At 43.3% G+C, this 14,841-nt stretch overlaps 1 protein-coding gene across 5 annotated transcripts in view; it reads right to left on the bottom strand.

Moving 5' to 3' along the window:
- ARVCF (ARVCF delta catenin family member) overlaps positions 1 to 14,841 on the bottom strand; it is a 226,662-nt gene that overhangs the window by 28,253 nt on the left and 183,568 nt on the right. For all 5 annotated transcript variants that reach the window (XM_044989922.1, XM_044989923.1, XM_044989920.1 and 2 more), the window contains exons 9-14: positions 11,162 to 11,289; positions 8,563 to 8,713; positions 7,116 to 7,308; positions 6,025 to 6,136; positions 4,299 to 4,389; positions 3,198 to 3,251 (exon numbers count right to left, since the gene is read on the bottom strand). In XM_044989922.1, the coding sequence (XP_044845857.1) occupies positions 3,198 to 3,251; positions 4,299 to 4,389; positions 6,025 to 6,136; positions 7,116 to 7,308; positions 8,563 to 8,713; positions 11,162 to 11,289 (729 nt within the window). The remainder of the gene's footprint in view (positions 1 to 3,197; positions 3,252 to 4,298; positions 4,390 to 6,024; positions 6,137 to 7,115; positions 7,309 to 8,562; positions 8,714 to 11,161; positions 11,290 to 14,841) is intronic.

The raw sequence follows: 14,841 nt of genomic DNA, 5'->3' as shown, positions 1-14,841 counted from the left end.
GGCGGCTCCAGGCCCCAGCACACCAAGCGCGTGCTTGGGGCGGCATGCAGCGGAGGGTGCTCTGCAGGTCGCCGGGAGGGCGGCAGGGCGGCTCCGGTGGACCTCCCGCAGGCGTCCCTGCGGAGGGTCCGCTGGTCCCGCGGCTTCGGTGGGAGGTCCACCGGAGCCGCGGGACCGGCGACCGGCAGAGCGCCCCCCGCGGCGTGCCGCCGTGCTTGGGGCGGTGAAATGGCTAGAGCCGCCTCTGGCTAAAAGGCATTTTGTAGAGTGTATTGTCGGTCAGTTGAACGCTGACCCCTTGTTAATGGTGTCACTCATGTCAGTTCTAACGGATTGTTTGGAGCTAAAAACCACATGCTGAGCTGGGAATATATCAAGATAGCAACTGAGATAGGAAGTCTGTGGTTAGACTTGTTAAAATGAGAACTATCTTGAAGGAGGCTGTACCAGTACAGTAATATCTCAGTGCCCTGAGGGCAATGGCTCTGTGGTGGAATTAACAAACTCAGTTCCTTCCGCGTTTCAAGATTAATTCTGAAGATCAAATTTAATTTAGTCTATATGGAATTAACAAGCAATCTGGAGTGTGCCTTAGGAAGGTATAAGCCATTTGGACTTTGGCTGGAGGAGCCTGAGGAACGGAGAGTCAAATATTAACATTATCCATTTTCTTGGAGTTTAGTGGAGCAAATCAATTACCTAGAGTTAGTGCATTCCCTGTGAGTTGGCCTTTGAAGGTATTGGTGATGAGATACAGAGAAGTCTCAGTGACCAGTTATAGCTGATTTAAAAGTTTCCAAGAATAGGGATCTAGATAATTTGACAGAAACCTTGGAACCTTGTTTTCTAGAGGCGGTGAACAGATCTGAGTGGACTCTCCGAGGTGAGAGATTCTATCAAACTGCCTAACTAAGATCAATTGTATTTGTAATAAAGCCACATCAGTATTAACCTGCGAAACAAACGAAGCATTGATTAGATTCATATTTTTCTCTGAATACTGAACTACAGTCATCTGGGTACAGAACTTCTGATCTTATGCCCCTGACAGCTGAACTAGTTAGTACATACCTATCCCGTTGTGTGATCCTTAAGTTATTGTCTTCCACAATTATTTCAGTCTTCCCTTATGCAAACCATATATGAACAGTTTATTCATGCTGGGGGGATGCTGTCAGCTGAGATCATGGAAGGTAACATCTTTCTGTTATCCTGACTTTTTCGAAACATTGTGTTTGATTTTCAGCAGTGGCTCAATCTGACTGCCAAGTTTGCAGGTGCAGATGTGAATTGTGAGATATCAAACTATCCAACTTGCAGATACACAGACATTTAAATACAAATATTTGTAGCTGGAAAAACTGAGGCAAATCCACAGCAACACTGAGTGTGTTTATGCTGTTTTACTAAAAGGAAACAGTTGGTCTGTCCCAGATTGCGGTGCCTTTCAAATCTCAAAGCACTTCACAGAAATATGGACTCATCCCTATTTTATAGATAGAGAAACTGAGACACAAATCAGTCACAGCAAGTCAATGGCAGAGTCAGGAGCAGAATCGCTATCTCCTGACTCTCAGCCCTGTCCCTTTATACAGCACTGCCTCCCATGCAGCATTGCAGCCTTCATCCTGAGAAACTCTTGCCTCCGAAGTGGCTATTAACAGGAAAACCCCTGATTTTCCCATACCAGAGGAAGGCCAGTAGAAATGGCTTAATCCCTGCTCTTTTTTCAATTGTTACTGACAAAGCAGCAGCTCAGGCTTTTACTTATCCTTTGTCTCCATCAGGGCCCTTGCTCCTGAATAAGTTGTTCTCACATCCATGCCACAGAGTCTAGCAGCATTTGGAAAGAGAATGTCTTGCATGGACTCAGCTTTGCTTTTCTCTTTAGAAGTACGAGTTCCTCCTGCTGCTGCTATTCTACATGTGTAGAACAGACTCCAGACCACCCAGCTCTTCAGAGGTTATCTATCCTTGGTCCTTACTGCTTTATCTACTTATGCAAAATGGCTATGTATGGGGGAAATCTTCTCTCACTGCAGATCCTGGTGGGCAGGCTGCATTTGCGGTATTAGGTGCACCTGCCTCAGGGTGGAGGTTTTTCCAAGTACTAGTGAAATCTCCTCCCTCTGTCCAGTACTGGTTGCCATGAGCAAGGCAGCTGATGCCCACTATCTCAATGGACAGTACACCACACAGTAATGCCAGTGTTATTGAGACAGATTGCATGGATTATACTATGGCTTGCAGGCTTCAAACCCACAAGAGACTCTAGAGAAGTTTGGTGAAAGGGAGCCATTCCCATAACTTGTATTGGGGAAAATGAAGCCATTCTGCCTGGCTTTTGAGAGATGCCCTTGATGAACAGGTGGAGCTGAGAAGACGAGGAGAAGTCATTACTTTCTCACAGCCTGTGTTTTGTATATGGAAGGAGGAATGGAGGGTTATTTCTTCGTCCCACAAAGAACTTCCATTGAGCCAATGAGGAACAGTTTAAAGTTGTTGGATTGATCATGTTCACCTGCTGTTAAGCTCTACTTTGCATACCGAAAACCCTGGCACCATTCCTATCACTCGTGGCAGATTTTTACAGTCAGGTGTTCCTATTTTTTAAATTTTTTCTTTTTCCTTTCTTGTGTGAAAGATCCACATATGCAGCAGGGCTGACTAATTCCCTGACTGAATTCAGGAAAACAGTGGCAATAATTACAGACTGAACAATAAAAGTACTTCTTTCTTCTAGCCTCTTTCAAGTAAGGTCATTTTTCAGGCTAACCTCTAAGAACAGCAGGAAAAATGTTTTCAGACAGAATATGATATATAAGTAGATTTAAAGCTCACAAAATTAGTGTCCCCTTTTTAAAAAAAAGCAATAGTTGAAATCTGATGGCTTTTGGATCTCTCACTCCAGGATGCAACCACTTCAAAGCAAAGAGATTAAAAAATGCAGGAAGCTCTTAGTATATTTACACGATCTGGTTAAAAAGTAGTGGGGATACCGGTATATATGCAGTATACACATTTAAAAAAAAACACAAAAAAACAGCCAACTGATCTTTTGGAAGGAAAAGTTCTGTTTTTAAATGTCAGCTTTATCCACATGAAAGAATACCTCCCAGAGAAAGCGCTGAACTTTCTCGTGAGTGACAGTGTGCTCTATTGAAATAGACAGGGGGTCGATCCGGGACTGCATTTACCTGGACCAAGTTCATCCAGAGGAATCATATCACGACTTCCAGCCTTCTCATTATCTACAAAACAGAAGCATTGAAACTAGTTGTATCATGCTTACTGACATGAAAGCAGAATAGGCTGGGATTAATCACAGGGCTGGAGGAAGTAGAGGAGACAATGATTTATTGCACTCAAGAGACTATAATGAGGACACAAGAGGCTATAATGAAACAATACTAAGGTTCTGATAATTCACAAAGAAAGGTTCTGAGGTAGGCACCCAAAGAGAATGCTACACTGACATCCCCTGTGCCATGGCTCTGAATCACATACATTCCTCTATCCGAAGGACGCCACAAACTTGGTGGCTGCTCTGAACCACATATACTTTCTAGAATTTATCTCTGGACCCATCCAAGATGGGATGAGGTTCCCTTCTTTGGCCAGAGAGAAGAGAAATCAGTAGGCAATCAAAGGCCTCAAGAGGGTAATTTTAATATTGGTTTCTATTTCCATCATGATCAAAATTAAAAAAAAGACTAAGGAAATCAACATGGTCTGGAGCCCTGGCACCACTGGTGCAATTATTGTCAAATCTGACAAACTAAGCACAGTTGGGTCTGGGTCAGTACTTGGATAGAATACCTCCACCGCAAAGCTAAGTGACACAGGAAACTGGGCTGGTGATTCAACAGAGGGTACGTCAAATGAATCAGCGCTGAACAAGTGTCCCAGGGCATTGCTAGAGGTGATGCCCTTTGCATGAGATATAACACCAAGATCTGATGACTTGTGGTTAGTAAAAATACCATCCACTTACCACAACAGTTAGCCTGCTCCTTAGCTAAATTTCTGCTGGGTAGTTACTCCATGCCTATCTAAAATACTCCCTATAGGCTCCAACTGAACTTTTCATCCTGAACTGGGTATCATACATTTCATACAAGGGATGTGATCATTGTCTATATAGTCTCTAATGTCAATTGCTTCAGGATCTTTGGATAAAAGGCACCATAAAAAAAAAGTAGAAACTGATATTTATCCAATTAGAGAAATACACTTCACAGACATGGCAAATAGCACAAGGAAAATCATTATGGCCCACACCAACGAGCAGAACTGACCTTGGCTTTTATCCACCAGTGGCAGAGTACTATCATCATAGCCAGACTTGCCAGACGTACCTTTGGATCCCTTTGGTGCTGCAGAGACAGACTAGAAGACAAAATGGAAGGGTAAGGATACTCGAAGTAGTTAAGTCCAAAGCAGACTGTGAAGAGTTACAAAGGGATCTCTAGGCAACAAAATGGCAGATGAAATTCAATGTTGGCAAATGCAAAGTAATGCACAGTGGAAAACATAATGCCAACAATACGTACAAAAGGAAGGGGTCTACATTAGTTGTTACCACTCAAAAAAGATCTTGTGGTCATTGTGGATAGTTTTCTGAAAACATCCACTCAATGTACAGCAGCAGTCAAAAAAGTTAACAATGCTAGGAACCATTAGGAAAGGGATAGATAAGACAGAAAATATAATGCTACTACATAAATAAATGGTATGCCCACACCTTGAAAACTGTGCAGAGTTCTGATCATCCCATCTCAAAAGAGATGTAATAGAAATGGAAAAGGGACAGAGAAGGGCAACAAAAATGATGAAGCATATGAAACGGCTTCCATGTAAGGAGAGATTAAAAAGACTGGGACTGTTCAGCTTTGAAAAGAAACGTCTAAGGGGTGATATGATAGAGGTCTATAAAATCATGAATGGTGTGGAGAAAGTGAATAAGGAGGTGTTATTTACCCCTTCACATAACACAAGAACCAGGGATCAACCAATGAAATTGACAGACAGCAGATTTAAATACAAAAAAAGGAGGTACTTCTTCACACAATGCACAGTCAACCTGTGGAACTTGTTGCCAGGAGATGTTGTGAAGACCAAAACTATAACTGGCTTCAAAAAATAGATACATTAATGGAGGACAGGTCCATCAATGGCTAGTAGCCAAGACAGTCAGGGATGCAACCCCATGCTCCAGGTGTCCCTAGGGATCTGACTTCCAGATGCTGGGACTGGACAACAGGGGATGAATCACTTGATAATTGCCCTGTTCTGTTCATTCCCTTTGAAGCACATGGCACTATCCAGAAGAAAGGATACTAGGCTAGATGGACCATTGATCTGACCCAGTGTGGCCATTTTTAATGTTCTGAGAAGCTGCTGCAAAACAGAGTAAGTAGTAAAACCAATTTTCTAAAAAAGTATCAACTTGAAAAAAATGTATGGAAACCTGTTCACACTCCACTCCCTCTTGATAAATTGATCTTCAACTGGAATCTAATTTGGGATTCTGGGTATTTTTCATTTCACTGCAGTTTTGCTGATGATTCCTCCTTCCCTAATCACCTGCTTGGGCAAACCAGTAGCTGCTTTACAGGCCACGGTGAAAGCCAGTTACTTTTCAGATAGAGAAAGGAGCAGCAGTTTCACATAAAGAACAGTCAGATGCCCAACATGCTACATGGACTATGTCCCAAGCAACAGATAAAAATGAGCCAAGTCTTTCCTTGATGTATATTTGTATGGATTAGACTTGGTACCTCTAAGGTGGAATAACCCCTAAAATGTGGAAGGCACATCCCACAGATCTGTACCCAGTAACTGCATTTATGATACCATCATTTTACTAGAATTGTTTTATCACTGGAAAACACCGACTTAGAGGTCTTGGTCTGCCTGCCATTGTCATTAGTGGGAGTAGGGCCTGAACATGGAGTGAAGGATAAAACACCTTCATGGGGCTTTCTGTGACCGCTGACCTGGACTGGAACTCTGCATCTTTACCTGGAAATGGGATTTGTTCCATCCATCCTTCTGTAGGACATTTCGTAGCTCTTTGTAGCTCCAGGCCATCTGAAGAACATGAGATGCTGCCTTTGTTTCCCTGGGGGACTGGCTAATTTGTGAGAGAAAATTAGAGCTTCAAACATTAGGAATGCAAACTCATTCCTATATTGACCCCTTTATGCTAAAACCCATATCTTCCTAGCAGGTCTATTATTTCCCAAGAAGCGATGCAATACGTGACAGCTCTAAAAATACATTATTTGGGCCAAATTCTGTAGTGGCTTCTATTAATGTGGGTCCATCTATCTGCATGTGTAAACACACATTTACTCAGACAAGAGACATCTGCAAAAGAGGTAGTTAAATAGGCAGATGTGACTTCAACACACACAGTAGGGCACTTTTAGCGCATGCCAGCAGAGTCCACACGGGCCAGTTAGCGAGTGACACACTAGCACAAACTAAAAAGTATCCCCCTTCTGGTGCAGACAAGGCCTTACTGATGAAAAGGCAAAAGGTTAAAGAAATCTCCAGCCAGCTTCTCAACAGTTTGATAAAAAAGCACTTATGAATGAGCTAATTTCTACTTGGCTGAAGTACAGAAGGAAGCTCTTCTCCAATCAGGATACAGCTTTTCAACAGGGCTACATGGTACAAAAGCATCATTTAAATTATCACTGCTGCCCTTCAGACAGAATGATCACTGCAAATCATTAACCATTCCTCTTAACAGATATAAAGTTGCGTCACTGGCATTTCAGGAATGGAATGTCACAGGATAAAGGTCTCCTGCTTTGCAAACACAGGTCTCAGCTTCACTGCAAATGATGTTTGATAAATGTATGCATAATGATAAGGCATATCAAACAAAGAGAGATTGTATCCTGAGATGACAGAACTTTTTATCTTATTGATTTTATCTCTTAAGTCAACTAAGCCCATTAAAGGCACTGATGTAAGATTTGTTTTTATTGCATGTTTTAAGTGCTTCAGTTACACATCTGACCGGGCACCATCACAAAGCATCACCGTGGGGTTAGTGTACAGTATCCTCTTTACTTTGTTTTCTATTATAGTAAGAAATGTACCTTGACTTGCTGATAGCTACCAGCTTCTGAATGCCCTGTGTCTGGATCAGGGACCTTGCATTTTCTGAACTGTCAGTAATGATTTCATGGATGGTATTCAAGACTGCAACCACTGTATCCTCTTCCAGGTTTTTAGCAGATCTCTGTTGCCTGCTAGGCAAATTTCTTACCAGTTCACCCATGGCATAACTACCTAGATAAGGGGAAGAGCTACCATTAGTCAGACCTGATAATCATTTCAAGAAACAGCTTCCTGTCCTGAAAGCTAAAATATAAGGAAGTACCCAAAGTCTGAAGATTTTCTAATGTAATTTCCTTGACTCTCAAGACTATTTCATACTGCATTTATCATTAACTTTCTCAAGATGTTTGAGAACTGATATCTAAAGCAAACTCATTCTGCATAATCAATACTACAGGTATCAGAGGCAAAAAAGTCTGAAACATTTATTGAGAATTTCACAGCCAACACATCACACTTTGCCGTGCCTGAAGCAAACAAGCATTCATAAACTGAGGCTAACCTATTAATGCTAATGCATGCACACAACGCTTATTTGACGCAGCCTTGTAAGAGGTCTGCAGGGGCAAGGTATGCAACAATGCATCTATTAACCTTCCCCTGAAAGGTAAGAACGTCCATTTGGCCTTCACGCTAGGCAGCGCTAAAGAAAAGCCTAGGAGTCCTGGGTCCATTACTCCCAGATGTGTGTTTGTACCGTTTGGTAGCTACAGCTCTGCGCTGGATGTGGTTTTTATGAAACGTAGGCGTATTGAAGTAGAATTGGAGATTTGTATTGATTAAGCATCAGCATCTGTGCTCTGTATGCGGCACAAACATTTCCTTGCTTGGTGAGGTTACAGTTTAAACAGATCGGGCAAGTCACCCAGGACATATACTGGGAGACCCACCCAAAGGCTTTACCTTGGCGCTCAGCCTCTGCCACTTTCATTTAATGAGCAGTAAGTGGATTTTTGCTAATGTGGATTAGAGTTGGGGAGCACTGCAGAGAAGCTGAGTTTTAAGGGGGACGATCTGAATGGAGAGCACTTGGGTACCCGGCTTCTCGATACAGGTGATAGCACAGGAGAAGGCAGAAGGCTGAGAGTGGGAGAGGCGAGGCGAGGCAGGGTTCATTGACAGAGCAAAGGGGGCCAGAGGGGGAATTATATCAAATCAAAAAGCCATTATTATACTTTTGCAAATTACTTTGAGATCTGCTGCAAAGTAAAGGTTCATTTCCATTAAATCACATCATAATGGGCTCAAACAGAATTTTTAGATGGCAGCTCTTCACTCTGGATGTGCACAAGACTCCTATATAATGCTAATGGGATTTGCACGCAGAATAAACCTCAGCGTCAATACCTGACAAAAGCCTAAACAATTTTACAGTGCCCATGTGTTTATGGGGTCACACTCCTGTGAGAGAAGCTCAGAAGGTACCTATGAGATCCTTATTGCGACGATCCATAGAGAGATTCCTCAGTGCAATTGACACAGCTCTCACCACCTTGTCAGAGTCAGACTGGAGAAGCTCAACGAGGACTGGTAAGCCTCTCTCCTTTCGTACTGTTGCACGGATGTACGTGGACCACTGTGCGCACACAGGAAGAAAAGCAACACACAATATTGTGAATTTAGAGACCCGTTTTCCTGCATTTCTTTCAGTGATGGGGTCTGATTTTTTCCAGCATGAAACTGAAAAATTTCCCCTTATGCAAACAGTTCCTCCTTACTCTCTGCACGGCGACATGTGTGAGACTTATCCCACCGTCCATCCAAGTCCATCGTGCACCAAGCGCGAAAAGGAGGCAGCTAGTATTTCATCTTATAGCTGGGGGGAGGGGGTAGAGGGGAAGGAGAGGAGAAGATGGAGTGGGGAAGAAACATCATCTGTTCTATAAACATTTAAGAGCAGCAGAGGAAGAGTACAGGCTACTATATAGGCCTCCATGGAAAATGTATTCCTCCCCATCAGAAAAGAGGTCACTTAGCAGGAACAGCTCCTGTTGGCTTTTAAAAAATTACTTGTTTCTATTCTCTGTTTCATGCATGTTTGTAAATAATTATATTTAAAAAAGCGACTGTTCAAACTAGTTCAAACTGCTACTTCACCAACTTGTGGTTGCTGTGGATGCAGGGCCACCCAGAGGATTCAGGGGGCCTGCGGCAAAGCAGGGGAGCTGTGGTGCTTGTACTCACCTGGCAGCGGTCCGGGTCTTCGGTAGCATTTCGGCAGCAGGGGGCCCTTCAGTCGCTCCACGTCCTCGGCAGCACTGAAGGGCCCCCCGCCACTGAAATGCCACCGAAGACCCGGACCACCGCCGGGCCAGGGCTGGCGGGGCCCGGGGCAAATTGTCCCACTTCCCCCCCCTCCCCCCCCCCGGCAGCCCTGTGTGGACGACCTCACTTTGTCATGTCCAGAGACATTCCAGTATTCTTTGCTAAGAGTGGACTGATTACTGTAGGAGGAGGAGGGTTTACGGGATGCAACTCCCGAGTGTTATTGATGAATCAGGACAATACCCAGCCCTGGGGTAAATATGGTTACCCAGCTCTAAAAACAAGCACTGCTGAAGAAACCCACAAATGAAAGCAGCAGCAGCAAAGTGGTCTAAAAAGTAACACTTGCTCATTTTAAGATCTGCATTCCCTTTAATCTCAATGACAACACTCCAGCCATACAAAATTCTGTTTGCCTGGGGCAAGTGAACTGTTGTTTTTTCCCCCAAAGGCAAGTAAAATAGCATTAGTTTTCATCTGTTACCATCAACCAGCATGGTAAAGAGGGAGAGTAGATCTCGTGCCTGGCCTAGTAAATTCTCAGGACAATTTTACAAGGTGGCAATATTCACAAATACCGTTTGAAAACGCCAGACGGAACTTCCATGCATCTAGCTTATGTGACAACAGGAAAGATGACAAATGTCAGAACAACTGGAGAATCAACAGAATTGAGCAATTCTACTTCTGTTTTGTCAGCAGGGCTGTTCCTACCCATACACAAAGTACGCAGCTGCGTAAGACACCGGTGCCCTACGCAGCTGCGTGCTGCTCCAGCCCCTGCTCCGCCTCTTTCACATGGCCCCCGCCCTGCTCCGCCCCAGCCCTACCTCTTCCCACCCCTACTCCACCCCCCCCACTCCAACCAGCCCTTCCCCTGAGGACTACAGGAGGGGTCAGGCCTGCACCCACCGGCGGCGGTAAGTAGAGTGACCCGGCCCCAGCTTGCTCCACTCCCCTGGCTCCCAGCTGTGCCGCCGGCGAGTGCTAGGGCGTGGTTCCCCCCTGCCCCTCAAGCCTGGGAGTCAGGGGAGCAGAGCAGGCCGGGGCCAGGTCACTCCACTTCCCGCAGGAAGTGGCCAGCCCCCACCCCCAACACCACTTCCCCTGGGGCCACCCCTCAATAGAGGCCTGGGGCCCACACAGCGCCCCCACGGAGAGGGGGGAAGGCTGCGTAGGGCACCAAAATGGCTAGGGACAGGCCTGTTTGTCAGTGTCTGTCTATCGCCAATGTTGCCTGAGTGATGTTATAAAGATGCCAGTTTGGCTTTTTGGAGTTCATCCCTCCCTGGTTTACAGGTAAAAACAGAAGGTAAAATTTTCACAAATGCTTAAGTGACTTACCACCTAAGTCTCATTGAAACTCAAAATCATTAGGCACTTGAGAACTCTACCCAGATACCACAAAGGGGAGATCTAGTCTGTCTGAACAGAGAGTTTGCTCTTTAATTTTAGATTAGTCATGCTTGGTAACCTTCAGGATCATGTCTCTGATGAATATTTCAATAGAAGCATACATGGAAGTTATTTTATTTTTTAAATACTTCTATGCAACACTGAAACCTTTTCTAAAAGCTAATTATTTACCCCACTTCGTTTAAACCAAAAGCTAAAAATCTTCCAAAGGATATTCACAAAAGAAAAATAACAGAGTGCAATTTGCAAGCTATCAAGTGATATCAGTCCTAGAGGGCTTAAAGGTAATTTCCATTGTACCAATTTCTAACTAGGATTAAGCAAAGGAAAAGGCTAGACTCACTGTCCAATTTCCAGCACTGAGATTCTGCAAAGCCCCTGCTGCAGCTTCCAAAGTGTTGAAGTTCTGGCTTTCAGTGAGGATCGAGAGGTAGAGCCGGACCACCTCCGGCTGGTAGAGCAATTCAAAGCCTGAAGGGGGAAAAACAGGAGAGGCAACATATGGATCATTATTTGACATGTCTTTATTTCACCATGTATGAGAAGGAACTCAGCAGGAGGACACATTAACTCTGCACTTTTGAGCCCCTGCACACAAATTCACTCTGCTCATTTTCAGGAAGGAGAGCCCATCTCGCGGCTGAACATTTAGAAGCCTTTGTGTTACTCCGATTCCATATATTTAATCACGCTGAGCATGTGTATGCACAGCCGGATGACACGAGCTTGGGTCTGTTTGCACAAATTCATAGCTGCATTGCTAAGCTGGGTGTGAATTCAGTTTGCACTGCTTTGTACACACAATTTCAGACACTTTCTAGGCATGATTAATAATGCCCAAAGTGGGAGTGTACAGCATGGTCATAGCATACGCCCCACTCCCACGCCTGCCTGCTGAAAGGTGGCCATGGAAAGTTGGATTGATGAGAATCACTACCTGGAGGGATGGGGAGAAATACAACTTATTACACGAAGAGATATACAAGCATTGTATTAAATCTAGAGGCTGATGTAGATGGAACACACTTTAAAAGAATATCCCAGAGTTAGCACCTCAGTTTTATAGGTAAGGCACAGGACTGGAGTTAGAAGATTTGGAATCTACTTCCAGTTCTGCCACAGACTTCCCAACTGATCTTGGGCAAGTTATTGACAGTAACCTCAGTGTCTTCATCTATAGAGTTATTATGCATTGTGTATACTACTGCAGCGTCTAGGAGCCCTAGTCATGGACCAGCACCCCAGTGTGCTAGGTGCTGTACAATGTGGATGGTGTTTATTTACTTTGGAGAGGCTCTGTCATGCTAATTACATGAACTGATGTTTGTATAAGCACCCATAGAAATCTGAGGATCACATGTGCTTTTAGTCTACGGTAGTATTATTAAGAGCATGTTTCACTATAGTGACATGCTTTTATGTAGCATATCCATATTATATTATTGCTTATTTATGAGTCAGGAATAGGCGCTCATGTAGTTTGAGGTTGTTTCTCTTCTCCGTCACCCAAGATCTAGTCATCAAGTGGGGATGATATATTACATTAATGACAGGAGATTATGCAAGTAACCAGTACAAAGGACTTGTCAACCCAATGTGACTTCAATGGAGTGACACTGTACATGGAATATACACCAAAGAAAAAAAATCCATGCCCCAAAGTGCTTTGGTGAGCATGGGATGATACAATACACTAAAGAGAGGGTTTACTGGAGTAAATGTGGAAGGGCAGATGGTCAGTGTAGCTGGAAAGCTTTACACAGAATAGGTTGCTTTTCAAGCGTTTACCACAAGGGAAGGTTGGGACACATTTGTGGTGTTACGAACAACATGAGAGATGGCACAAAGGTGGAGAATAGACAAAGGGACAATATAAGTCTTGGCACAAGCATGTTGAATCTATCTAGATTTGTAGAATGCTAGAAAGAGCACTGTTCCCATGTAACAAATATAGCACCAGCACAATTCTCCACCAGCAAGCCCGGAAATAATCCCCCACCTTAAATTTTACCTCCTCTCTCCACCCCCACTCCACAACAGTGCCAGGGAAATAAGAAAGATTTGGACTGTTGCAGACCAAGCAGATCCCAAAGCTAGTGGGACCCAAATAGCTGACAGGGAAGGGTGAAGTGTGTTCCTCTTGTACCTCTACTATGTTCTTCACAGATTGCTTCCAGTTTTTTCATTTGCTTCTAGTGAATCTACTCAAGTTAATAGCTGACCAGATTTGTGGGTGTGTGTGTCCATCCCAATCAACAATGAGAAGCTAAATTTCAGCATTTTTTTTTTATTTCCTTCAGAAGAACATACCTGTTGGCAGCAGGAGAAGCCTTCTTTGCCCCATACTGATAGCAAGGTGTAGACAGTAGGCTCCATGCTTTCATAGAAAGTTTGGATGTGCTTTTATTTTATTTAACATTTTTGAGCATTTCACTTGCACCCCAGGCTGCTCTGACGTTGTTTTAAACCAGGGATAGGCAACCTGCGGCACGCGAGCTGATTTTCAGTGGCACAGTCACTACCCAGGTCCTGGCTGCTGGTCTGAGGGAGCTGTGTATTTTAATTTAATTTTAAATGAAGCTTCTTAAACATTTAAAAAACCTTATTTACTTTACATACAAGAGTTTAGTTATATATTATAGACTTATAGAAAGAGACCTTCTAAAAACGTTTAAATGTATGACTGGCACGCGAAACCTTAAATCAGAGTGAATAAATGAAGACTCGGCACACCACTTCTGAAGGTTGCCGACCCCTGTTTTAAACCATTGAAGGATTCACCTGCTCTGTGTCTCAATCTGTTTTTTCCATAGACGAGTGTGTACCCGTCCGGTGGCAAGCCCTGATTCCAGCATCATTCTTGTCTCAAATAAGTACCTTGCTTCCTGGTACAAAGTTCTCCCACTTCTGCAATATCATTGCCCTTTTTATTGAAGGCTAAGCAAAAAATAGCTATTTAAAAGGTTAGGCATTTTGGAGTTCTCTTTCAACTGTTCCCCTGGTCACTAACAGCTTTTTGTATTTTCCTCTAGTCTCTCTCTCAGTGTATTTATAGAACTCTTTCTTCTCTCCATTGACTCCCCTAGACAGGAATATTTCTTTTTACTTGTTAGCCTCCCTTATTTTATTCTTGCATGTCTCATCTCTATTTCCTCCAGTCACTACAATTACCCACTTCCCACAGGCGATCGTCCTTTTTTGTATTTCAGGTCTTTTACTACCTTCTTTTCAACCACTTTTTAAAAAAAATCCTCGTATTTTTAATTCTATTGGTATTGTTGGCCTTTCATCTCTTATATTGCATACATTCTTACCTCTTTTTTCTCTACACCTTACACTTAGTACCACAGCTGATTTTACACTGCTCACTAAATATAATTTCAATCCTTTCGTAGAGGTAATGTCCTAATAGGATGCAGTATCACTGAATGGCTAGAGCAGGAGGCTGGGAAAGCCAGGATTTGTCAAGAACAGAACCACGAACACTGAATCACTAAGCTTATGCAAGTCACTCAACCACTCTGTGCTTTTGTTTCCCCAATTGTAAAAGAGGCTAACACTCAGCTCACAGGAGTGTTGTGAGGTTAACTAACTGGTGTGTGGATACAGCCTGCTACAGCAGGGAAAAGTACTTCATTGCTACTGTGACTTTCTAGAATTCATTTGCACCACAAATTCACTAAGTTTGTGACCACTCTCCCCCTCAATTCCCCACTACCCTCATGCCAGGCCTTGTATTGCTGCTTCCACATTTGAAATAGGGAACTATCTGACATGAAGTAAAAATATTCTTTGACAATATGTGGATTGTATCCTTTTTTCCATTAGCTAATCTCCGGAATTAAACTCTCTCACTAATCATTTATTGGAATTTTGGCACCTTGTATAATCTTTTTATTGAAATTTTAACTTTAAACATACATCAGACAAGCCAGAAGGATAAAGGTAGTGTTACAACACACAACATTGTCATAAGGGGGATATCAGGTCTGTATATGAGCTCATAGATGTCTGTGGTTAAAT

Source organism: Mauremys mutica, chromosome 16 (genome assembly GCF_020497125.1).
Source record: "Mauremys mutica isolate MM-2020 ecotype Southern chromosome 16, ASM2049712v1, whole genome shotgun sequence".
In the NCBI taxonomy this organism is placed as follows: domain Eukaryota; kingdom Metazoa; phylum Chordata; order Testudines; family Geoemydidae; genus Mauremys; species Mauremys mutica.
The sequence above is the reverse complement of the archived record's forward strand: the minus strand, read 5'-3'. Positions and strand labels throughout refer to the sequence as shown.